The sequence below is a fragment of the Antedon mediterranea genome, chromosome 5 (assembly GCF_964355755.1).
Source record: "Antedon mediterranea chromosome 5, ecAntMedi1.1, whole genome shotgun sequence".
NCBI classification, from domain to species: Eukaryota; Metazoa; Echinodermata; class Crinoidea; order Comatulida; family Antedonidae; genus Antedon; species Antedon mediterranea.
Genome location: NC_092674.1, coordinates 22,018,367 through 22,042,204, shown reverse-complemented (window position 1 = coordinate 22,042,204; position 23,838 = coordinate 22,018,367). Strand labels below are relative to the sequence as shown.

General features: G+C 33.1%; 2 protein-coding genes across 2 annotated transcripts; one reads left to right on the top strand and one right to left on the bottom strand.

Moving 5' to 3' along the window:
• Positions 1 to 529: 529 nt before the first annotated feature.
• On the top strand, positions 530 to 11,448 carry LOC140049571 (caspase-8-like). Its single transcript, XM_072094473.1, has 8 exons — positions 530 to 571; positions 1,929 to 2,470; positions 2,974 to 3,003; positions 4,173 to 4,214; positions 4,460 to 4,492; positions 4,886 to 4,951; positions 7,642 to 7,764; positions 8,031 to 11,448. Exons 2-8 carry the CDS (start codon positions 1,933 to 1,935, stop codon positions 8,597 to 8,599), a joined length of 1,401 nt encoding a protein of 466 aa, XP_071950574.1. The 5' UTR covers positions 530 to 571; positions 1,929 to 1,932; the 3' UTR covers positions 8,600 to 11,448.
• LOC140049815 (uncharacterized) lies at positions 11,368 to 22,437 on the bottom strand. Its single transcript, XM_072094764.1, has 16 exons — positions 22,104 to 22,437; positions 21,532 to 21,582; positions 19,647 to 19,858; positions 19,304 to 19,393; positions 18,751 to 19,087; positions 17,722 to 18,027; positions 17,213 to 17,561; positions 16,620 to 16,627; positions 15,806 to 16,084; positions 15,278 to 15,325; positions 14,896 to 15,107; positions 14,445 to 14,534; positions 13,345 to 13,684; positions 12,841 to 13,016; positions 12,403 to 12,532; positions 11,368 to 11,816 (listed from the first exon to the last, which is right to left on the bottom strand). Exons 1-16 carry the CDS (start codon positions 22,435 to 22,437, stop codon positions 11,461 to 11,463), a joined length of 3,318 nt encoding a protein of 1,105 aa, XP_071950865.1. The 3' UTR covers positions 11,368 to 11,460.
• Positions 22,438 to 23,838: the final 1,401 nt, after the last annotated feature.

Sequence of the window (23,838 nt, the reverse complement as noted above, 5' to 3'; positions counted from 1 at the left end):
GATTGACATGTCTACAATGTATCAAGTATTGTTTATACAATTATGTATTCTAGATATTAATTATGTTGTAGTCTTATCTAGGGGGTATTTATTTGATTATACATGTTATCATATTAGACCCAAAAAATAAACGCCTCCCTCGAATAAATGCCACTAAAACCACTCATGAACAGTAAATGGCCCGGGCGTTTATTCCAATAAATAACAATTATGTGCACAGGAAGAAAAAGGACCAACGTGTGAGAGAAATGTGCGTGTATATGATTATTTACGTAAACGCCTTACATTTTTAGACAAGGCAAATTATTAAAACGTTACTTGACAACAACATTATGTGTTATAAATAACGTTATACTAATGCGTTACGCATGCCTATTATTACTGGTTTTTGATTTTCTTGTTTCAAAGTCATGACAAAAATATGTATTTTGTCTGAAAGAGGAAGTCGTTATTAATAATAGTTTCCTTTTGCTATTGTATACTATGACGTGAGAGGTGTTATTGTAATTTCCTTACAACGAAACGAAGTTATAATAACTAAACACATTTTGCTGTTTCTCCATCAAAGAAGGTAAACTAATTATTTTTTTATTTTATAACAATACTAATACATCGTATTTGAGAGGCAATTAAGGCATGGACAAAAACAATTTGTTTATGACAAGCAAAGGGAGCAATGTATCCGATATTCAATAAATCACAAAAGCGCCACAATCATGAACAAAATTGTGTGCCGATTTCGACTTACTTGACCTACAATACAAAATGTCGATAAATAAAATAACGAAATGTATTTTCAATTGATTGACAAATTATATTGTTTTACTTTAAAGATGTATTGTCTTCCAAAAAAACGAAAACAACTTATATTTTCACTGATAAAATGACAGAATAAATGGTTAAATTCAACAAAAAAAAACATTGGCTGGCAGCCAATTGGACCATTATTTGCTTTAAATTACAGTTTTTTCGATCCAATTTTTGGTCAAAGTGGTCGATTATACTATTATGTTACATATGGCATACTCAACAAAAATTTCGTTAATAATTATTTTTCAGGGGGACAATATATCTTTAACTTTTATTTGTAATAATAATAATTATTATATTCTATATAAAACCCTATCTAAATAATCTAAATATCTGTAAATGATACAACGGTATAATAGGTAGAATATGAACCGTTTTATATCGCTAAATGATGCTTTAATTTTTCCTACTTTCCATCCATGAGTGTTAAAGGCGCCAACATAATCAGGCAATATGTTACAGTTAAAGGAAAAACATGACCAAAGATAATGGGCAGTCGTCCCAAAAAAGAGACTTTTCTATTTCCACGTCTACAATGTTCACTGATACCCTATGACGTATTATTCAGGATTAGTGCATGCGACAATTCGACAAACAATCATACTCCCGAATTTGAGAATTTGTTGAGTGGCGTTTTGCCGTTCGTTTTTACCAGTAGACTTCAGACGTCATACACTTAAAAATTAACTAAAATAATGCAATGGAGGAAAATCCTGATATCGCGAGGATGAAATATTTTTCAGTTCAATAACAATTATATTTACAAATTGCCAATTATCGATATTTCTAGTAGTCATTTTAAATAAAGATGTTAATAATAAAAGTTAGAGTCCAGGGTTAGCATTTACTAATATTTTTGCTTAAAATAAAATATTACTTGGCTGATGCGCAAACTCGAACACTAGGGGGAAGCACAATTACACAAGCGTACAATTACCATTTTCCGGTCTGCGATTCAATAATGATTCTCTATACTATAGGTGTTCATTATTAACATATAATATGCTATAGATCATAGTATCAGGTATCAGAAAAAGCATAGTTTCATATTAAAGTGTGATGGAATATCAAGGTGGAATTCAACAATAACTAAATATTCATATACATACATTTTCTAGAACTATGGCTAATTTTGACATTGAATATAAAGAATTTTCAGCAGAGTTTGGTAAGAGTTTCCAAGGAGATAACATAAAACAGTTAAAATTTCTCTTATCCGATTACATTTCTCACTCGACATTGGAAAACAACTCAGTTACTGCAATTGATTTGTTGGGTGAACTTGCAAAATACAGGGAACAAAACAAAGTTGTTGCTTCCTCCACCAAGTTGAAACTTTTTGAGGATATCGGTGAGCTGACGCAATTGGGTTATGTTCAAGATCTACTGAATGAGTTATCTCAGGGTGATCCATCGTCTTTACACAAAGGCGTGGGATTAAAACCGTACCGAAGTATATTCTTTAGAGGAATAGAAAATGCAGACGCTGGCGGCGATTTCTTCGAGGCACGTGCGTTTTACTCTCAAACGCAAAACAGTGAGATTAAAGATTTGTGGGATTTAGTATTATATTTAGAAGTAAATGACTTCTTGGTTACACGAAAGGATTTGAACAGGTTTGCTGATCGTCTCAGTGGAAAATCTAAGTCAATAATTAAAGGTATGACTTGTTAAAAATATAGGTTGTATTAATTAATGAGCATTAGATAATAGCCGATACATGTATTGCTAAAGTTAATTATGATACTTGAGAAATTGATGTACAGTACCGAGAATCGGTTGACAATTAGTATTGTTTCACATGACATAATTTTCATACTATAATGTTTCAACCAAACAAGAAGTTCACACTTCTGCATTGGGTCATTGGAACATAGCTACTAATGATGGTTTGCTGATTTTTTAACAAATAGACATTACATCTACCACACTTCCAACCTCCCAGCCATCAACATTAATTTTTATTTAAATAAATAACATGGTCTACTGTGGTCACCACTTTCATAAGTGAATGACGTGATGAATTGATCATTATGATAAACGGACTTCAACTAATGCCCTTTAACGTGTATTAGCTAAATAAATTCATATGTTTCTGTTACATATTTTTCGAGATATTGTAGCTTTAATTAATGTGTGTATATTATAATACCTTCTTTTTAGATGGGCTGAAAACGTTGGTTATTCAAAAAGGTATGTATACATAGTATTCGTATCTCATTGAAAACACACACACCATTCACGTATATTAAGTCTACTACACTATTAAGGGGACACCATCGTTCATTTCACTAAATCCTACGTCTAACGTCCATGTCATGGAAGTCGTCTTCTTACTATAAACAACTTGGACAAATGAAATATCAGGAGATTTTACGAAATCATATCCGCACTTTTAGTGGGCGCTAAAATGTTTTTGAAAAATGCACAACACCATAAAGGGCGCTATATAAAATTCAAAGGTATTGGTATTTATAATAGCCAAAGGCGGAAAATTCGATGCTAGCTCATTATTTCACTTATTCAAGAGTACATTAATTTATTAAAAACTGACCTTGCACACCTACAGTATATTTAGCATACGTTCTCTTTTTTTCTTTATCAAGAGTAAAGTAGTGGTCATAGTAGTCATAGTCATATATACTTTATTGTCCATTTAAAAAACAGAAATGTGATTTGAAAACTGGCAAAATACAAAAATACACAAACCAGTAGTACAGTGTACAATCCTAACACTTGGTATCATACGACGTAACGCTCTCACGTTACGAAAGAAAATGATGACGGTGGTACGTTGGTACGTTCCCACATGAGGGTGTGGTTGCGGACGGGTCCATTATAATGCAGGGGTGTTCTAGGAACTTTTCACTTTCGTATCTAAGCCCTCCCTCTTGAGAGCACGGGCTATTGTCGGTTTATACAGGTAAGCTAGGCACGATATAGACTATAAAATACAATTTACAAAAACACACACAAAAAGTTAAGAGGCTAAAAATTGTTAAAATTAGATAAAAATTATCGGTTACATTTTACCTTTGTAAGTGTATAGCATTGTAAGTGTATAGCATTAGGTACAAACGAGCACCTAAACCGTAATCGTAATCGTGTCCTTTTCTAACTTTATTTTAAATGGTGTAAATAGCTCTTTCTATTATCAATTGCCGGAGAATGCTGTTTCTGCATGCATCAATTCTTTAATTCTGTATTAATCATCCATTATTGTTCAATTTTTCTGCAATATTACCCGACCTAATATATTGATAGGACGTGTAAGATGTTACCTTAAGTTTCTACAATCAAATAATTACGAAAGTATAATATAAGATTACTAAAACAGTTTTGCATTGGTTTTTTTTTTAAAGACGGAGATGCGGATGGAGAAGATACGGCTCGTGAAGACACAGGTACCATAGTTACATTTCTGTTAATCTAACTTCTGCTACTTGCTTTCTTTTCCATAAATGAATAAAATTATGATTGAAAATATCATGATATTTATTGAGTCTAAGCGACAGACAACTGAAGATGGAGCCACAACTAATGAAATAGTATGTTTTAAAAAAAAGAAACAAACAAAGGCGTAAACTACCTATGTTTAAGAACTATATGGACTTGATTACGACTATTACTGTGTTTTTTGTTTTTTCAGACAAACTATTTGACTTGATTCCGGTACATGAAGGTAATAAATTATTATTTATCAGGGATATCATTTTCACCACTAGTCATAGGAATAATAAGTTGACTGGGTAACTTTGAATATCATAGATGAGATTCTCCAAGATAGTTATTATATGGAATAAAATATGTCAATCTACACAGCCAATTCGTATACAGTATCATGTGACAATAACCATCCTACAGTATCGTGTCTGCTCATAGAAAAGCATTGGTATCATGTACTATCGGCCTAAAAGCTAGGTGGCATAACGCTGTTGAAGAATAGATACTGTATATTGTCAGAAGAGGGTATACAGAATTCCAAATGGGATGAATTTGGGATCAAATGACGTGATACTGCATATGATATTTAACACACTCGTATTGGTAAGGGTACATTCATGTCTTTCTTTAGACAGGGAAAGCGAAGAAACAGTAGACGGAGGATGTATTTCAGTGCAACCAATGCCAAAACAAAAAGGTAAGACTATTATCTTGTTTGAATATTACAAATACCAACTAATTTGGAATTACTTTAAGTTTCTCATTCCTTTCTGGGATAAGAGGTCAATGTCCCTGAATTTACAAATATATCATACGAAGAACACATAGTTCTACCACCAACATTGAAACAGAGGAAAGTACGTACTAACATTGAAATAAATATTAACTAATTTTCATTTTTACACATCTGAACCCGACTACCGTCACTCGTTTGTTCGTTATTAAAATTAAAAATCTTAGATGGAAATAATATAAACGTAATCAATTCCCCCTTGACGTATTATCAAATGGAATTCACTACATGATGTAAAATTAATTAAAAACTAACCACCTTGCCAAATCAACATTCAACATGTTATAGAACAACCTTACGAGTTTCATAATAGCTTCTTTACTGTAGGCCTAAACTTGGATCCGACTTGGACGAAGCACAAGTAGGCTACGTAGTATATTTGGGGTCTCCTTTTCGTATAGTGGGGTCTCCCTTTTCGTATATTTGGGTTTCCCTTTTCGTATATTTGGGGTCTCCCTTTTCGTATATCTGGGTCTCCCTTTTCGTATAGTGGGGTCTCCCTTTTCGTATAGTGGGGTCTCCCTTTTCGTATAGTGGGGTCTCCCTTTTCGTATAGTGGGGTCTCCTTTTTCGTATAGTGGGTCTCCCTTTTCGTATAGTAGGGTCTCCCTTTTCGTATAGTGGGGTCTCCCTTTTTGTATAGTAGGGTCTCCCTTTTCGTATTGGGTATCGGGTCTCTGGTATCGGGTCTCTAGTTTCGAAACACCCTGATCCGAACTGACGTTTGTGATTGGTCAACTCGCTTGCATTGTGTCTAAGTCGTTGCGTTGCATCCAAGTGGGAACCGAACTCAGGTAAGAACTTACTAAGGCAATGACAGTTTTAAACACAAATCAAAATGCTTGCTGGTAGTTCTATGTAAAATATAGTACAAAATAGTTTACTAGTCTAGATAGCTAGAAGTCTAGTAATTGTGTATTTTATTAAAAGGCGGTTCAGTCATAATTATCAAATCAACCATAACATTTACTCAACCTCGGTATACCTACATTCAGATGCGTTAGACCTTATACAAAAGTATGCGAGAATGTATACTAATAGATAATAATGAAGAATAATTGACAAAATATTATCAAAATGACTTTTACAAACAGAAACAAATACTACATCGAATAACCTCAACCACAGAAAATAGCTATATAAATATGTATAAATGCAAGGCACAATGTGTAAAATTACAAGCGCATTGCAAAGACCTCGAATTTATAATGAAAAAACAACGCCGATTCATATTGTTCAACTTGTGGAACGTTTTCCTTTAAAACATTTTGCATGTTGGTTATTTATTTATTTAACTAATATTCTTACATAGTGTTAATACATTATTATCGGGCGGTAAAATTAACTTACCCCTAAATCCACTGTTTTGTCTATCCACCTTCATAAAAGCTGTGCTATGTTGTGTATAAATCCATTTCAAACAACTTTAATGCAATATAAATCCAATTAAAAATTAAAGACTCCGGTAGTCAATCGTCGATAAAAAAAAAGTACATTAGTCATGAATAGGATTATGAGAACGCCATTTACACTGGCTTATAACAGCGTGATTACGTCACAAATTAAATTATACCCGCGTAACTGTTAATAGATGATAGTTTAATTCTACTAAATTGTATAAAAGCAATATTGTTGACAATTTAGGCTTTCTTGAAATCACAATCTTCTTCAATGTTGACATACCCAGTTGCGTGAAGTTCCAGGCAGTGTTTGGTATGTACTGTATTATGTAATGACGCCTGGCTGAATTGAATACTAATGATCTAATCTGCATGTCGGTGTGCAGAGGACTGCAGTCCACGGTAGGCCTACATGGGTCATATCAGAATCGAACGATCAGTCGCAAATTACATTATGATGTAGGCCTAATTTTGTACAGAAACAGAAAGTAGCTTTTTTTTGTCTTACGTGGGTTAGTCCCACAGACAGTAACTAACAACAGGCCATTATAAATATTTTTTGTAATGATCTTACTAATGACAATAATGGAATGGCAACTAGAATCACAGCACCTTATCCAGAAATTGATTAAATTAAGTAAAAACCAGAAAAAAAGGAAAGCCAACGTATTTTATATATTTTTCATGAAATTACTTTTAATTCAGCCGCAAATTGCAACAAGAGCAATCAGAGAGTTTCAACCTGCGAAAAGTGGTAAAAAGTGAAAATGCACCCAAAATGCTGATCTTAATTATGCCCAAATTAAATGTAATCTAGGTGTGCGTACCCTGCGTAGTATGCGCGTAAAATGAGCGTCTCTATGAGAACATACAGTAATGCTTTTTTTCTTCATACAAAAACAAAAATATATATATATATATATTGTAAAAAATATTGAGGGATGTTGTTGTTATTTGGAATCTTTTGTCGACCTAGGACGTATGTATCGATGGTCGTCACCTGAACTTCAATCCATGATTGTAATAATAAAGTGATGTCTATTACAAGTAACAGGAATAAGAATGATGAGAATGCGAATACTCTCATTATCATGGTAAACTCCATCGCCATTGTCAAATACATAATTGTAATCATTGTATCTATATATCTTTTATATAATAAGTAACATTTTGTGTTTGAACTTGTTGATTCAGAAATGGAAATACTTAAGTATAACATGACCAGCTCTCCACGTGGGATATGCTTAATTATAAACAATATTGAATTTACAAAAGAGAGCGGATTCGGGAAACGAACTGGTTCTGAAGTTGATGAAGGTATGTAACAAATATAATTTTAACATGAAACGAAAAAAAAAAACATTGAACCTCTGTCAATTGTATGGCTATGGATTGTTGGTGTCTATCTCCTGTCCCTATAACTCTATCTTAATGTTTGTTGTATTTTCTTTGTCAAAATAAATAAAATAATGTTATACTTTTAAGTAAACAATATTGAATTTACAAAAGAGGGTGGATTTATTGTTGCAATTAAAAAATTGCATAAAGCTAACAAAATAATACTGCATTTATTTTTTCAACAGAATATTTGAAGCTAGTTTTTAGTCGTTTGGGATTTCGTATTGAGTGCAAACACAATCAAACTGCGCATGAGATGGAGCATGTGATGAACGAAATGCAAACACGTGATCATTCACAGTACGACTGCTTTGTTTGCTGCATATTGTCTCATGGTACACTAACAGATATTAATGGAAGTGATGGGGTACCTTGTGGCATTTTTCAACTCACCAGTGGCTTTCAAGCACATAAATGTACAAGTCTTCGCTCCAAACCAAAAGTATTCTTTATACAAGCGTGCCGAAAGCTTGGCCTAAAATTCGACGCTGCACCTGAAAATATCCCGAATGCCGCCGATTTTCTGTATGGATACTCGACAGCGCCCCTTACGATGTCATATAGGAACAAGAATCATGGTACATTTTACATTCGAAACCTAACAAAGGCGTTAATCGATCGTTATCATACCGATCACATTCTAGATATTCTAACACATGTGAATTATGAAGTAAGCAAGATGACCGGCTGCCAGGTTCCATCTCCACAGTATACTTTAAGAAAGAAGCTGTACTTCCCTAAGCATGAGGCATAAGCTAAGCTAAAAGTTCAAAGTTCAAACTATTTTATTGCAATGTTTGCAGGCCCGTAGCCAGGGGGTTTTTTTGGGGTTCGGGCGAACCCCCCCCCCCCCTTTTGCGCGAACCCCCCTTTTACCAGCGAACCCCCCCTTGAAAAACAAAGGCCCCACTTCCAAAATCGTGCATTTAATTATCAATTATAGCAGATTTTTGGGTCATTTTACTTCTATTGACTATGTTTAAATTGATCGACTATACAGATTGTCCGATGTCAAAGTCACTGCTGAGCGTGAGATCGAGAGATTGTTGAGAGATGATGGTTATAAATATGACAGAAAAATGGACTGACCAATCGCGTGCTTCGGTCGGGCTTTTCGGAACGCACAAGATCACGTTCAGTTCAGTTCAATCTTTTTGGGGATTTTTATTTTTTTCCTGGAAATATTTGTCATTAAACCAAAGAATTTCACTGTGTAAACTTGAATAAAAATGGTGCTGAGTTAAATTGGTACGTGTACGTAGGCCTACCGTATAATTCGGTGTATAAGACGCACTTTTGACACGCAAATTTGACCTCTAAATGTTACCCTAAGTAATTTAATTACCTACTAATACTTAAATTAATTAAAAATAGTGTACTACTCTGCAATGTAGGCCTAGCTAGTTACTCACTCCTGTCTAACCACAGTGTGGTAACAAGTTTATTGAATTTTTAGTTAAGGTAAATTGTCATCCTCGACTGTATTAATTAATATTACAGTACGCATTAGATATTCTACCCAGGCCTAGTAATACTCTCTGAACTCGCGGGTGTGTATTCTAGCAGCATGCAGCATCACAGCGCAACACATTTATGGAAGAGTCCATTAACTACGGTGGTGTAACATTTTAATTACACAATAACTATTTCCCTTGATCACGGTGGTTTATTTTTATTACATCTCTATGTCAACAATCACATAATTTTTATAATCATGTAGGCAATAGTTCGTATGTCAAGCGATATCTAAAAGAGTGTGTTGTTATTGTGTTAAGTAGCTTCCCCTAATCTCATAGTGTATATGGCCAACAGTGCTGGCCACCAGGAAAGGAGCACATGGTTAGTGCTCTCCTCTCCTCATATTGCTGTAATGCATGCATGGAAATAGGAAAGATTTTCATATAGGCCTACCCAACATGATATTCCTGGTTCATTATCAGCCCAAAAAACTGAACATCATTTGGATTGATTTTATAATGGTCATACACACAATAAGAAGGTATATATTTAAATAATATGAAATTAAAGTGCATCGTAACTGAAACAATATGGGGATTTCCCTTTTCATTGAACGTTCAGTTGAAGTAGAGACTGATTACGATGTAATAAAGGCAATCAAACAAAATTATATCATTTGATTCTAATAAATATGTCTCAAATATCGTTGTTTTATTTTTAAAATACCATTGTTTTGATTGTAAAATGTTTAAATTTCGGCCAAGAAATAAGTGCGTCTTATGCATCGACTACATAAACAATACTAATATTTCAGTCTCCGTTATGGGTGCGTCTTATACACAGGTGCGACTTGTACACCGAAATATACGGTACTATTTGTTTTTTATGTTTATAGGATAAGAAATTATTTAAGGGCCTAATATAATATACTTTTTTGCAACAATAAAGCTGTATTTCATGATCAGTACTACTAACTTCCATAATACTGTACTATATAATTTCTCTGCATAACTCAGATTTTAGTAGGTAAAAAATGTCTCTAAGCTTTATTAAAACAACCGAAATTGCTCTGAGAGCCAAAGCTTCCAGGGGCCTTCGCCCCCTGGACCCCGACCGGGGGCCCTTGGCGGCCCCCTGGCCCCCAGCCTACAGTTGCTCGCTGCGCTCGCAAAATACTTGGTGTCAAGAAAACCCCCCTCTGATGCATTCTGGCTACGGGCCTGGTTTGTTACATAAATCTGTTTTAAACAGATTGTCTTTAGATTAGATATTATCATTGTACTTACTTTATGTAAGTATGCTTCAAAGCATTACAAACTGTTATTTATTGTCAAAAGCTTGATATTAATATTAATACTAAGAACATTTTTTAGGGTTTAGGAATAATCCGGATTGAAATAGATATTGTAAGACACATAATGTGTACAAAACATGATATTAACAATTAAGTTGTATTTTTTGTTTGAAAGTTTGCTTGCATGGCAAAATCGTCGATATGTTGATGTAAAGTTTGTTATATACCACGTATGTAGTTCTGAAAAGAACTATTGAGTTTCTCTTCAATCATACGTGGTATACAGGAAACTGTACATCAAGTTATTTTGTTCTGTAGTTAATTACTGATAGATTCATTTAATGTCGCTGTTTTAATTTGAAGTGTCTCAAATTGTCACGTGGTGTTCGTTGGCTTCACTAAGTTGTGTAACAAAAAATGTTGAACAATATAGTGTCAAGTTAGAAAGTTGTTTTATTTCCATAGGACTGATTATTCTAAGCTCACGGTTACGTTTATGGACAGGAAAGTAAAAACGACGTTCTATAGGAGATGGAGAGGAGGAAAGGGTTTATTCTAGTAGGCGTTTATCACATGTATCACTTGGTCTTAAATTATGTAAATAAACCTGCGTGTACGACAATGTTTAAAAAATGGGAGTTTGAAGAGGGTATTTTGCATTTCAGTACTATTAACGTATATGTAAGAATCTGCATTTGCGGAAAAAATTTACATTTTAAGAAATTTAAGATGAAGCCAAAGTTATTGGACAGACTTATAGCGAATTTACTTATACATAAATAATCACATGATAGCGTTAGAGTTATATATTCTATTATATCAACTTTATTAACATGTCTTAGAATAAAGTGTTATAACTTTTATTAAACTGTTGAATAGTAATAACAGTAATGAAGGATATGATTTTCTGATTTATCAGTGTTGTACGGATATGATCCGTACATTCTTCTTCCGTCAATGATCTCATTCTCGTTATCCCATTCCAAATACTCTTCAATGTATGACATACCGGCCACCGCCTGACAGTTGTGGGTCTTCTTGAACAGAAAAAAATTATCATCGGTGGGAAGGTAGATGGGGTTAGAAGTAAAACCATCATCACGACAACAGTAGTAGATTTTAGTATCTTTGTCGTATTCGCCAGTCGGAAGTTCTCCACTCAACCAATTGCTGTTAAATGTGTTTTCGTCGTTCCAGAATATCCATCCGTCATCAAATCCTTACAGAAAAAAAGTAAAAATAAGAAATTTCCACAATGTAAATTGAACGATTGTTGGACTCTGTTGTTTGGCCAGGACATATCAGTGTTAACTTGCATAATATGTTTGGAACACTGTAGGCCTACAGCCCTCTAGGGATTTTTCGAAAATAATATTATTGCTTGCTCAAAGTGAACAAAAATGAAACAATTTAAAATGTTTAATAATAATAATAATAAATTAAGAGCTAAAAAACTGAGTGAAATAAGTTTGGTAAAATAAATAGATTATATCGGCTCATATTGAAGAAAACGACAACTTGAGATTTTATTTATTTATGACGTTATACCAATATATCGATTGTTTTGTGCAATTCAATAGGCATGGCATGTAAGTATATACTATTAACACAAAAATTCAGGATGATAATTTAAAAATTGTGAACGCTATCATGAAAAAAAAACAATAAAGAAAACATGCAAACAAGAAAGCAAGTAAATGTTGAAGTGATGAGGCCCCCTTTAATACTTTAATTTGAAATGATAGTGGACATAGTTGATCTATTTAGGAAAGATAAATTAGATTATATTAAATATATTAAATTACCTGCTGGGCAAGTAGACCCTTTCTTGAAAATGCAATAAGATCCCTCTCCCCAAGTCCATTGGTAATTGTCTGCGTTTTCGACGGTTTTAGAACAAAAATTCTGAGTGATGTCATTCCGTTTTATAGGTCCCTGGTAAAACGAAGCAAATCGCACAATTGTTTATAACATTACCATTATTTATTCAAAACGACACAGATAACATTAGGTACCATCGTTGCGTGATACAGTAGAAAGTTTCGATCAATTTCCTCTCCTCTCGGGTTTCAATACGTTTATCATTTTCTTTAATTCATTGTTTGTTTCTAATGATTGGTTCCCACTAGAGACGCAACACAAGAACGTAACGCAACGTACGTCCTTGCGTTGCCTCCTAGTGTGAACTAAGTATTACTCTGATATTATACTTAGATGAAATACAATACAAGTACATAGCCTACCTCTAGATGACATGGGTCAGACCAGTGGTTATCTGATAACGTATTCTCAGTATCTTGGAATCTTGAGCCCGTCTTCCACACGAAATGAGAGTCTGGGCATCCAGAATCAGGTGATGCTACCATAGGAAGGGAATAGGTACCAGATGGCCACGTAATAGGGATCTGAACTGGAGGATCTATAATTGCAATAGGTGATGGATTATGTATTAATATTTGAATGTATTGAAGTTTTTAACAACAACATCGATATCATCATCGTCGTATTATATGCTTGCAATTTCAAGATACTATTTGGTTTTATTAAATATTTAAAAAACTAAACCTCTTGTGGTGTCGCTATTGTCTTTCAAAAGAGCGTGGTTTACATTTGTTCATTATGCATAGTACATGTGCTAAACTTATATTATATTATAATATAAAAGAGCTTTTACTAGACACAATGTAAAACAGGTTGTCAACAATCTTGAACCACCATAAACATCGGGTGTTTAGAATGTAACTCACCTTCTGATTCTATTCGTCCTCTCCAAATTGCGTAATTCTTCAATGCTGTAACAATATTTTGTTCTTTATTGGCCAACTGTCCCAAATGCTCAGCATTACAAGACCCACTGGTGACGTAATAGTCGTTCTGACTCCAGTACTTTGAATCGAACACATCTGAAATATACATGAGTCTGATGGAGATTGGTTCGGGAAGGCTAGACGTGCCAACTGAGATCAATTCTTGATACGATCCAAAAGTAGTTTCCGTTCCAGACTCCGTGCGGAATTTATCCATGTCAACAATGACAGACGCCTCGTAAGACAAAAAATTACCACTTGGAGATACAGTACCACTTCTCTGAAACAATAACAACCATATGCTTATGAAATGTGATAGTACACTAAGATAATTGATGTTTTTTTTTATTTCATGTTACAAATAAACAACACATTAAAGTACGAATTTATAATAACTAGACCTACATGTTTTTTGCCAAAATAATAGAACATAATTCTTTTTTGTTTTGCTTTCGCCCTACTGTTTTGTAATTATTATTTATGTATATTTATGTTTTTGTGAATGGAAATAAAGAAACAAACACACAACAAAAAACGTTAACTAAACAATAAAAATGACTTTAAATGACGATCTTTCTCAAAGTATATTAGTATTGTAGCACTCTTATTTACCTCACATTTAAATTAGAACATAATTACAGAGTACATTGTCTAACCTACACAAATTAATCTATACAATAATTGTAAAAAAATTTGACCTTGGAACAAATTACAGATTTTTAAAATGCATTATGATCATTAGACAATAATTTTAAAAAATACACAAATAACAATAAAAATAATCTAAATATAGCGAAAATTAAACAAATACTTGAAAAGTAAATAGATCATTATAGTAATAGGTACAAATGTTTATTAAATTTAATCAGACCATATACTGCTTGGAACGCAGATTTGTATCAACATTTTATTTTATTTATTATAAACATACAAACAAAGGTAAATAGCAATTCCTAGGAAGATCCAGGATCAGCATAAAAGCCATCAACAATCATGTGAACCTCTACCTATTTTAAAAAACAAACAAAATAAAAACTCACTTCTTTCATTGCGTAGAATACAAATTCGGTTTGGTATATATCGGAACGATTCAACAACTTAGTTCCAAGATCAACTTCAACTACAACATCCTGTGAATTGTGATGTTTTAAAATTATTATCTGTTTGTATAGGTTTGATCTTTGAATGAATGCTGTATATAATAATAGTTTTAGATTAAACGTTTTACATTAAAATGATATTACTTATTTCAAAGATGTCAGAATGTGAATTTGAAAGTTTATACCGTTTACAAAATAATCGAATCTTTTTTTTTTTGTCATCGAAGACTTATTTACGATAATTTTCAATTTTTCGTAGGTCTGATAAGTCGATACGTCATTGCCTCAAAAACGTTTTGACTATGCTTACGACCCTGAATACGGACGAATCAAGCGATAAAGAACATAACCGCATTTGTTTACTAAAATTATTATAAAAAAAATATTATACCGTTCCCCAAAGATCAAGAAATTGCATGTACACGTCTTCCTCATAAACCTCCGGTAGGGAACAAGCTGCCGCCACGAAGTCACGTGCTAAGTAGTATCCATCGATGGCTGCCAGCTCAGTCATGTATCGTGCCTGTCCTTTGTTGCATACTTTCTTGTAATCATGAAAGACCTTCTTCTGGTATTCAGTCGATTCATAGATTTTTTGATATCCTGAATACATAACAAAATATGGTTATTATTCCTCTTAGGCCTACATGTATTCTCATTTACATTTTGATGAAACGTACTTATATCCAAACGTAGCCTACTGAATGTCCATAATTATTTAATTTCAGATGTAGTTAACAAGTAAATAATAAATAAAAATATATCATACTTACTTGCACTAGAAGAAAATTCATAACCTAACAGAAAGTGATCACCCTTTCCTAGAAATAAATAACCAATTTGAAATTACTAAAACATATGTCAGTGTCCTTTTACTCTAATAATTAATATAAAAAATACCACGTTTGCAGAACATAAAACGTAGAAAACATGGTTTACTGCAAAATGTATTTATTATTCACCTTTGACCTTTCACCATTAAAGAAACAACACATAACATTTTGAAGAAAAAAAACCACCATATTGACAATACATTGGAAGTTCTTTGAACAAAATTGTATTTCATGCGACAAAATAGTCATACAGTTTATGTACCTATAAACCCAAAGGTTTACATCATATCTATGCTATTTTACAGGTTAGTTACCACTGTTTGGCCTGTATGTAAACGTAAACAAATCGCGAATATAATAATAATAATATAATACGAATACTATTTATGCCTAAGATGTCGGTAAAATTATGCTAAGGAATGGAGTTATCTTAACAGATTAATATAATTAGAAAAGTTAAACACTCACCAACAAATTCAACATCTCGATCTAATTTTTTCTGATAACTTTTTGTTCCTTCAAATATTTCTGTGCTTTCTACTTCAGAGCAGCTGTCTCGCGGACTAAAGAGGACTTCATCAGGGATTGGGTAAAGGCCGTCTTCCGAAAGGTTACCGTCTTCGTAACTGAACTCTAATATTCGTCGTGTTACCAGCAACCCGGGGTCCACCCCTCCCGCGCTAGGGTCACCACCGTCAGGATTACCATCTAAGATGTTATAACCCACGCCGACAAAACTCACTCCAGCTGGTGTCCAAGAATGGACATAACATGACAAAATTTGCCAAACAAAGAGGCTTAGAAACAGTTTAGCAGCCATATTGTGTGTCGCTATAACTGTTGTATGTCTCTTCTCATACCAGATCAAATGTATTTTATTTATAAAATGATAATTATCACACAGTAAACATTTGATTATATCTTAGATATTGATCACGCTTACTGTACAGTATCAACTGTATTATCATATCAGCATATGTGCACGTATGCGTTTTTCAATTCGGTAATTACCAAACATCTGCCAAATGCAAACAGTATAGTATCAATTTAAACCATCATGGCCCCAATTACGACAGGAAGATCTTTAATTTCGATGGCAGAATATGATAAAACATGTGAAAAGTTAAGTGACTGCCCATATGTTTTTAGGCCTGTCACGGTTAGCACGGTTGCATTCCTAGTATAATACGTGTGTAACTTAAAAGATTATTAAAGGATTAAAAGATTAGAGCATTTTAGCTTGGTGGTCAACATGCTTACTTGGTCCTGGGTTTAGAATCACCAGTTTTTCTGATAGAAAAAGCAATGTTAAAAATAAAAATACTGTATACATACGAATATCGCTCTGATTGGTTGATGTATATGACCGGACCAGTAACCAACCATGGATTATAACTCCATGAACCAACCTACCACACTGCCGTAATTAATCTTATTTGTATCCCCATTATTACGGAATTGCAAAAACATATGTACGATTTTCCCCTCGATTTTAGGTTCGTGTTTTGTAAAATGTTGGACTGATAAGCAATACAGAAAAAACGAAAATGTAAAAAGATCAGTAACTTTAGTATTGTATTGTTACTTATAAGTTACGGGTGTTTGTTTTCTTATTTTTTAAATTTCATGAAATTTTTATAAACACATTAGACAGAATTGTATTAAATCTTTTTTCTTTAATTGAAAAAATGTTTTGTGTACAGTGATGGAATTAGGTGGTTTTTTGGAATTTGTCAGTGATGTACTAAAACGTGGTCGTTTGTAACTACAGTACAGTGTTTGCTTACATTCATTTTACATTTATTTAAATTTAATGAAGAAAAAATACGGTTTGATATTAGGTTTGTGTGTGTCTATTGAATATATTTTAATCACTTTGAGTAGTAGTAGCAATAGTGAAGAGTAAAATCTTCACCGTTACCAGTGTTGTATGGATACGATCCATCATAATAGTCCGAATTAAACCATTCTCCATCGTTATCCCAATGAAACCATTCCTCAGCCACATTCATTCCGTAAACTTCTTGACACATATGACTGGACTTCAGAAGGAAGAATGGATCATCGGTAGGAAGGTTGATTGCGTTAGAAGCAAAACCATCATTGCGACAACAGTAGTAAATCTTGGTATCTTTGTTGTATACTCCCTCTGGTAGTATACCGTTTACATTGTTGGAATTTAAAGTATCTTCGTCGTTCCAGTACAGCCACCCTTCATCAAATCCTTCAAGATTGATAATTGCAACATTTTATTCAAATTTAAATCTTTTACAGTTTGTGAGATAGAACATTTTAATTGTAGTAGTCTCTTATAATTTAATACAAACTTACTAAACATTTTCCAATTTCAGGTAATTAAATAATAGGAGCAGAAGTGAACATACCTGAGGGGCAAGATGCACCCTTTTTAAAAATACAGTACTGTCCTTCTTCAAAGTTCCATTTATAGTCATCTTCTTTTTCAACTCCCTTTGAACAAAAGTTCTGCTGCATGTTGTTGCGTCTGTATGGTCCTAGAAGATGCAGTGGATCTGACCAATCGTTTGAAGACAAACTATTTTCAGTGTCGTGAAATCTGGAACCGATTTTCCAGTAAAAGTGCGCAGCTGGACAACCGTTTGGCGTAGTGTCAGTCATTGGAATGGTGTAAGTACCAAAAGGCCATGTGACTGGAATCTCCACTGTTGTCACTAGAAAAAGTAGAAGCATTATAATTATCATTTACCTCTTGCTCTGTGCTGCTGTCCGTATTAATGCTAATGACGATAGGACTACAGTAAAACCAATATTAAAGGGACACCTTCGGGCCCTATACAAAGGGGTGTCTCAAAATGCTGCAAAGCTAATTGATGGCGGGAGGTGATAATACCGACGCAAAAGTTACTGATAATGTTACGACCCGGTATTGTGCGTACGATAATAACTAAAACTAAAATAAGTGCAAATGATAGTTTGTGATACTTTTTTTTAAATACAACGTGTCCGATAACTGCTGTTTATAAAAAAACCCATGCATTCATCATACAAAGTTAATATTTACACGGCCAGCTATGATCAACAGTATTGAGTAAAACAGTGTTTTACCTTCTGTCTCTTTTTTGTGGCTTCTTTGCTAGATTGTTTTATAATTGAATATTATTTTGTATAGAGGCTAAAATATGGGTTAATATTATAATAATAGTAACTTGGGGAAGTAACCTATTTGTAATTATGCATTAAAAGGTAAACTAAGGTAGACATGATATTCGTCTTAACTATACAATTTATAGTGGACAAAAATACGGACAGAAAAATTAATATAACTAATAATATAATAATAATGGTCAATGATAGAATAGAAAAAAAGTTACTTTCTAAGTTTACTCAACGATGATTAACGGTAATATTGTAAAGAATTAATTTTTACTCTTTACCTGGGGGCTCTTTTGCAGATTTTAAAGATGCATATACTGTTAATGAGTCCTTTATGTTAGAACGTTTGCTCGCCAAATCATTGATATCTCCGGATTGGCATGTTCCAGTCATTACATATTCATCAAAGCTACTCCAATAAGCATTCTCAAATACCGATGAGATGCATAACAATTTTAAGGAAATCGGTTCAGCATCTGATTCTCCTAGTACAATGGTCTCTTCCAGTTCCCATTTCTCACTCGGACATAAGTCAACGTCATAATTGTCCATATTCACTTCGACAGAGCTCGAATATCCGTTGTATGGCCCACTGTGAATTGTAGCACCGGTTATCTTCTATTAAAGAAAGAAAATGTATAGGTTGAATATTATTAATGTTGGTTTGACTGTTTTATTGTTTTTTCTAAAGCAATGAAATAAGGAACATGTTTTGCTCTAGCTGAATTTATCAGTGAGTTAAACTCGGCTACTTAAATAAATAATATAAAAATAAAAGTATATTTTAATAAAATATGTTTAAATAACACATATGCTGCAAAAAAATGAACTTACAGAACTTAATGCACAGTGGACAATGTCAGTTTGAGATGCTGAGTACCTTTCTAATGTTTTCTGCCCGACATCCACTTCTACTATGACGTCCTACAAAACATTACAATACAGTTAAGCCTAACAGTAGCATGTATATTGTTGGTTTCGTTAAATATGGTGTAGTATTAATATTAATTCTAATCTGTAAGTAATTTTATATACATTTTAACAGCCGAGCTATCGTGCAATTTTATAATATCCTTCTGTCATTGTTTTGTGACTAATTGATCTGTCATATTTTATAATAAATAATGTATGCCGTATTTTGTAATAACGTTATAAATACACAAATAAATGTACGTACTGTTCCCCATTTATCAATGAATTCCATGTATTGTGTCTCGGAATATCGAGCTGGCAGTGCGCATACATCATTAACAAATTCGATGTCTAACTTATAGCTGTCGATATCTGCTAATTCGGACTTATACCGAGCTGTACCTCTATTGCATACGTTACGATACTCTTTTAATACACGTCTATCTTGAATGGTTTGTGTCTCAACTAAACTCATACCTTGATTAAAACAAAAATATAATAATGTTGCAAAATAGCAGATCAATAAGTCTATGTACAATTAATATATTCTATTTATTTACTTTTTAAAAGAAATGTATTTAAAATGACTGCAATCTAAAGCAGAATTGGTGCTAGACATCAACAATTTGCGAAAGTGTACATTATACCACATAAACATTTTTAAAAATAACTAAAACGAACGATTGAGTGCTCAATCATTTGTTTGACCGGGGGATGCAGTTGATGGTCCTCTTCTTTCTACACAGCCTCAATTGTGTCAAGTTGACATTTTTCAAGTACAATGTTTAATCTTTTTATCCTCGATAAACTTTACTTTACCTGATCAAATTTATTGGTTATAAAAGCCCATTCATTGCCTTCTTAAAGACATTTTAAAATGCATTCAGCTGTTATCTTTGGCATCCGTGGCATCCTAGCGCATCACTGTCACTTTCCTTTGGTGCCTCATTACGTGTCAAAATATTATAATACTTAATCAAAATTAATAAAAACCAAATCCTAATATGTTATTTTTTTATTATTTATAGTAATTATTATTTTTTTAGCTAAGGCTACTTTCAATATTTATTCAAGTTAGACATGTATCAATGTGATTTTCATAGCTTATTTATATCAAGTTGATCAATAGGCCTACATACGACATTACAATTATTTTGTTTTATGTATCTGGGCGATTTCCGCTGAACGGCGCGAAATCACAGAGAAACAGCTATTTTAGGGATTTTTTTTCAATGTAACTCTGTTATTATTCAACCGATTTTATGGCTGTTTCGGCATTGTTATACCTAATTTGTTTATACATACAATGTCATGTTGTTTTAATCCTTAATTTTAGGAAACATCGTCGGCATTGATTTTTAAGATAAATTATCTCAAAATCGTCTTATTTTAAAGTATATGCATATTCGTAACATTTTCTGATCCTGATACAAAAACGTCTATAACTTTTGACATATAATAGTTCTCCGACTTTGATGGCTGTTTCACCATGCTAAAACGGAACAATCAAGTTTGAGCTGGAAAATAATTAGATTGGTTGTTATTGTTTATAAAAAAAAAAATTATATTGGTTGATAATGCTTGCCGGCACACCCCTTTTTTTGCTTTGTAGTTGTATCCTGTTAGTGTTAGAAGATAGGAGACATTTTCAAAAGCCAGCGATCTAGGTACTAAGCAGTAAGTAAAGTAATCCTAAAATTGTATTTTCTCAAAAACTAACAAAACTTCATTTTTATACGAGATGCAAGAGATATAATTTCTGATTTGTAAAAATATAATTTGATTTAAATTTTCAAATTCACGCGTTTATACTATAGGAAACGATGCCCACCTCTTTGACCTTTGTCTTTCAATTTTACAGTTGATATTATTGTTATTCAACTGAAACTATTGTTAGTTAAAAATTGATTTTATTATGTTCAGCATTTTTTTTTGTTTTCAGTACCAGAATTGAAATTGTTTATATGTTTCTGTAAGACTTACATCTCAGTAAAGTGGTACGGCCGTGCATGGTTAATTAGGCACCACACTGGTCTTACGGAGATAAGCAAGATCAGCTGATAAAGACACAACGTACTAACATTAAATAAGCAAACAAAACACAAATTGTAATGTACCGTAATCGATAATAAGACATAAAATAAACTTACGATCACTCATCATGAACTGGTATCCCAGAAAGCCACAGTGCTCTGATGATCCTGAAACATAAGTTGATCAAGATAACATAAAGCAATGATCAAGTGAATTAGAAATGACCCAAAGTACTCATTTTGACTTATTTGTTTTCTAAAACTCCTGGTATTCAAAACAATTTCTTTATTTTGTATTCCTCAATATTTACTAAACTACTAATGTGTAGTATGATTACTGATATTATAGTCACTTCACTGAATGTGAATAATAAATAAGATAAATAGGCCTACCGTACTTTATTTAATCCTAATACAAAAAATCGCATCAACTCCTGCACACTAGTTACGTCTCAGTTCTTACTGACGATTCTATTTTCTTTATTGTCATAATCGATACAAGTTAAACATAATTATAGGCCTACTTGAATTATGTAAACATTGGATGTATGTCCAATAAGGTAGGCCTACTTTAGATGACCCAACCCACACCAGCCCAGGAGCGACTAATCCAGTGAAGGGGCTTGATCAACTATCTCTGTTAGGCAATGGTAGCTCTGACTTTAAAAGTAAAATAACGTAACACGTACCATCTATTCCGGTTTCTACGTTCAGTTTCTCTTGATATAAAGATGGTGAGTAGAACACTGATGTTGACGTCACAGAAGAGCAGCTTTCGCGGTTACTGACGGTAACCTCGTCTGGTACATTATAAAGATCATCGTCTGTCAGTTTTCCTTCCTCATAACTGAACTCAAAAATGCGTCGATCCAACATGATGCCAGAATCAGATGAACCATAGAGGTCACCATCGGGATTTCCGTATAAGAGGTTGTAACCGACGCCCAAATATTGAACACTGTCAAGCTCAGACGAAACGGTTGCCAGTGTCAGACATGACAAAAGGGTGAATACGAGGAACATGACTGACCTTTGATATCAGAAGCTACTAGAGAACCTATCGATATTGTTATGTATGGGTACAATCAATGCTCATAACCATATATTCTAATTATCTTGTTAGTGTCGTAGAATATAAATTAATATGATACAATTATCTCTTTCCTTATGTTGGAACAATTATGACCGAAGCAGTTGGCAAACATACGGTAAGATAACAATCAAAGTTACATTCCGTAGTGTTGGAAATATAAAGTACTAAGAGGTGATTAGTTAAACGCGTGTTGTTATAATACAATATAAAAAATAGCATATATATATATAGAAAAATCAAGAAAACTCAAGAAGGCCGAATAGCTAAAATTAACTTTATGCATAATTAAATATCAATTCAGTTGTTATATGAAAACGGCAACTTATCCTCCTTTAGTATGTTTACCATTATTATTTAAAGAAAGAAATTCAAGTCCACACTAGGTAAAATAAGACATGCGATCATTTCCGGGTTAAATACGGTTAATTGTCGTAGATATGTGCTGATACAGGTGCTTACATGTGTTTATTTAATATATTTTATTATACAGCCAAATAGAATGTTTAATCGTTTGCATATTAACTAAACAGACACTTATCGATGGTTAGCTGGTGTATCGCTGATTGGCTGGCGTATCGCAGATTGGTTGGTGCATCGCTGATTGGTTGGTGTATGTGACCATTAGCTGACCTGTCGCAGTGCTCCTTTAACTTAGTTCTATAATGATTAGTTAAAGATGTATTGTCCCCCAAGAACATGAAAAATGAAGATTAATTAAATCAGACTTTGAATATGTTATTTTATAGTTTTAATAAAATTAATCACTTCCATAGAAAAAAATGAAAAACAAAATATTGTTTTCACCTATAAATTGACAAAATATATGGTTAAATTCAAGCAAAAACTCACTGGCTGGCAGCCAATTTGGCCATTTTTTGCATTAAATTACGGTTTTTTCAGGTAAATACATTTTTTTCCGATCCAATTTTTGGTCAAAGTGGATAACTATTACGTTACATTAAAATGGCATATTCAACAAAGAGTTAAGAATTATTTTTTCAGGGGGACAATACGTCTTTAAGTAAAATTATGTTCTCGATTTGAATATTGATAAATACTGTGTTGTTTTGCAAAAAAAAAACAACAATAATATAATAAGAAGAATAACCATAATAATTCCAAGAATTTTATTTCGATTGTTTTGTTTATCACTAATTCTGACGTACAAATCACGGTGTTTTTATTCAAATGATGAATCCAGAATTATAATAACAATTAAATTGTCTGTATAAGTTACATGACATAGTGAACTGTTACAATGCAATTAACATTATATCTGTATGCTTAATTTAAAAGAAGCTGATGTTTGAACATTATTATTTTTTCTCTGA

Bases quoted from the DNA above. Each gene is read 5' to 3' on its own strand.
- LOC140049571 (XM_072094473.1), top strand. From the start codon at position 1,933: ATGGCTAATTTTGACATTGAATATAAAGAATTTTCAGCAGAGTTTGGT. The intron at 2,471-2,973 runs GTATGACTTGTT...CCTTCTTTTTAG, and splicing joins ATCTAAGTCAATAATTAAAG to ATGGGCTGAAAACGTTGGTT. The intron at 4,952-7,641 runs GTAAGACTATTA...TTGTTGATTCAG, and splicing joins ACCAATGCCAAAACAAAAAG to AAATGGAAATACTTAAGTAT.
- LOC140049815 (XM_072094764.1), bottom strand. From the start codon at position 22,437: ATGTTCCTCGTATTCACCCTTTTGTCATGTCTGACACTGGCAACCGTT. The intron at 14,535-14,895 runs GTATAATATTTT...CACAATTCACAG, and splicing joins TTCTTGATCTTTGGGGAACG to GATGTTGTAGTTGAAGTTGA. The intron at 13,017-13,344 runs GTGAGTTACATT...TTGCAATTATAG, and splicing joins AGGACGAATAGAATCAGAAG to ATCCTCCAGTTCAGATCCCT.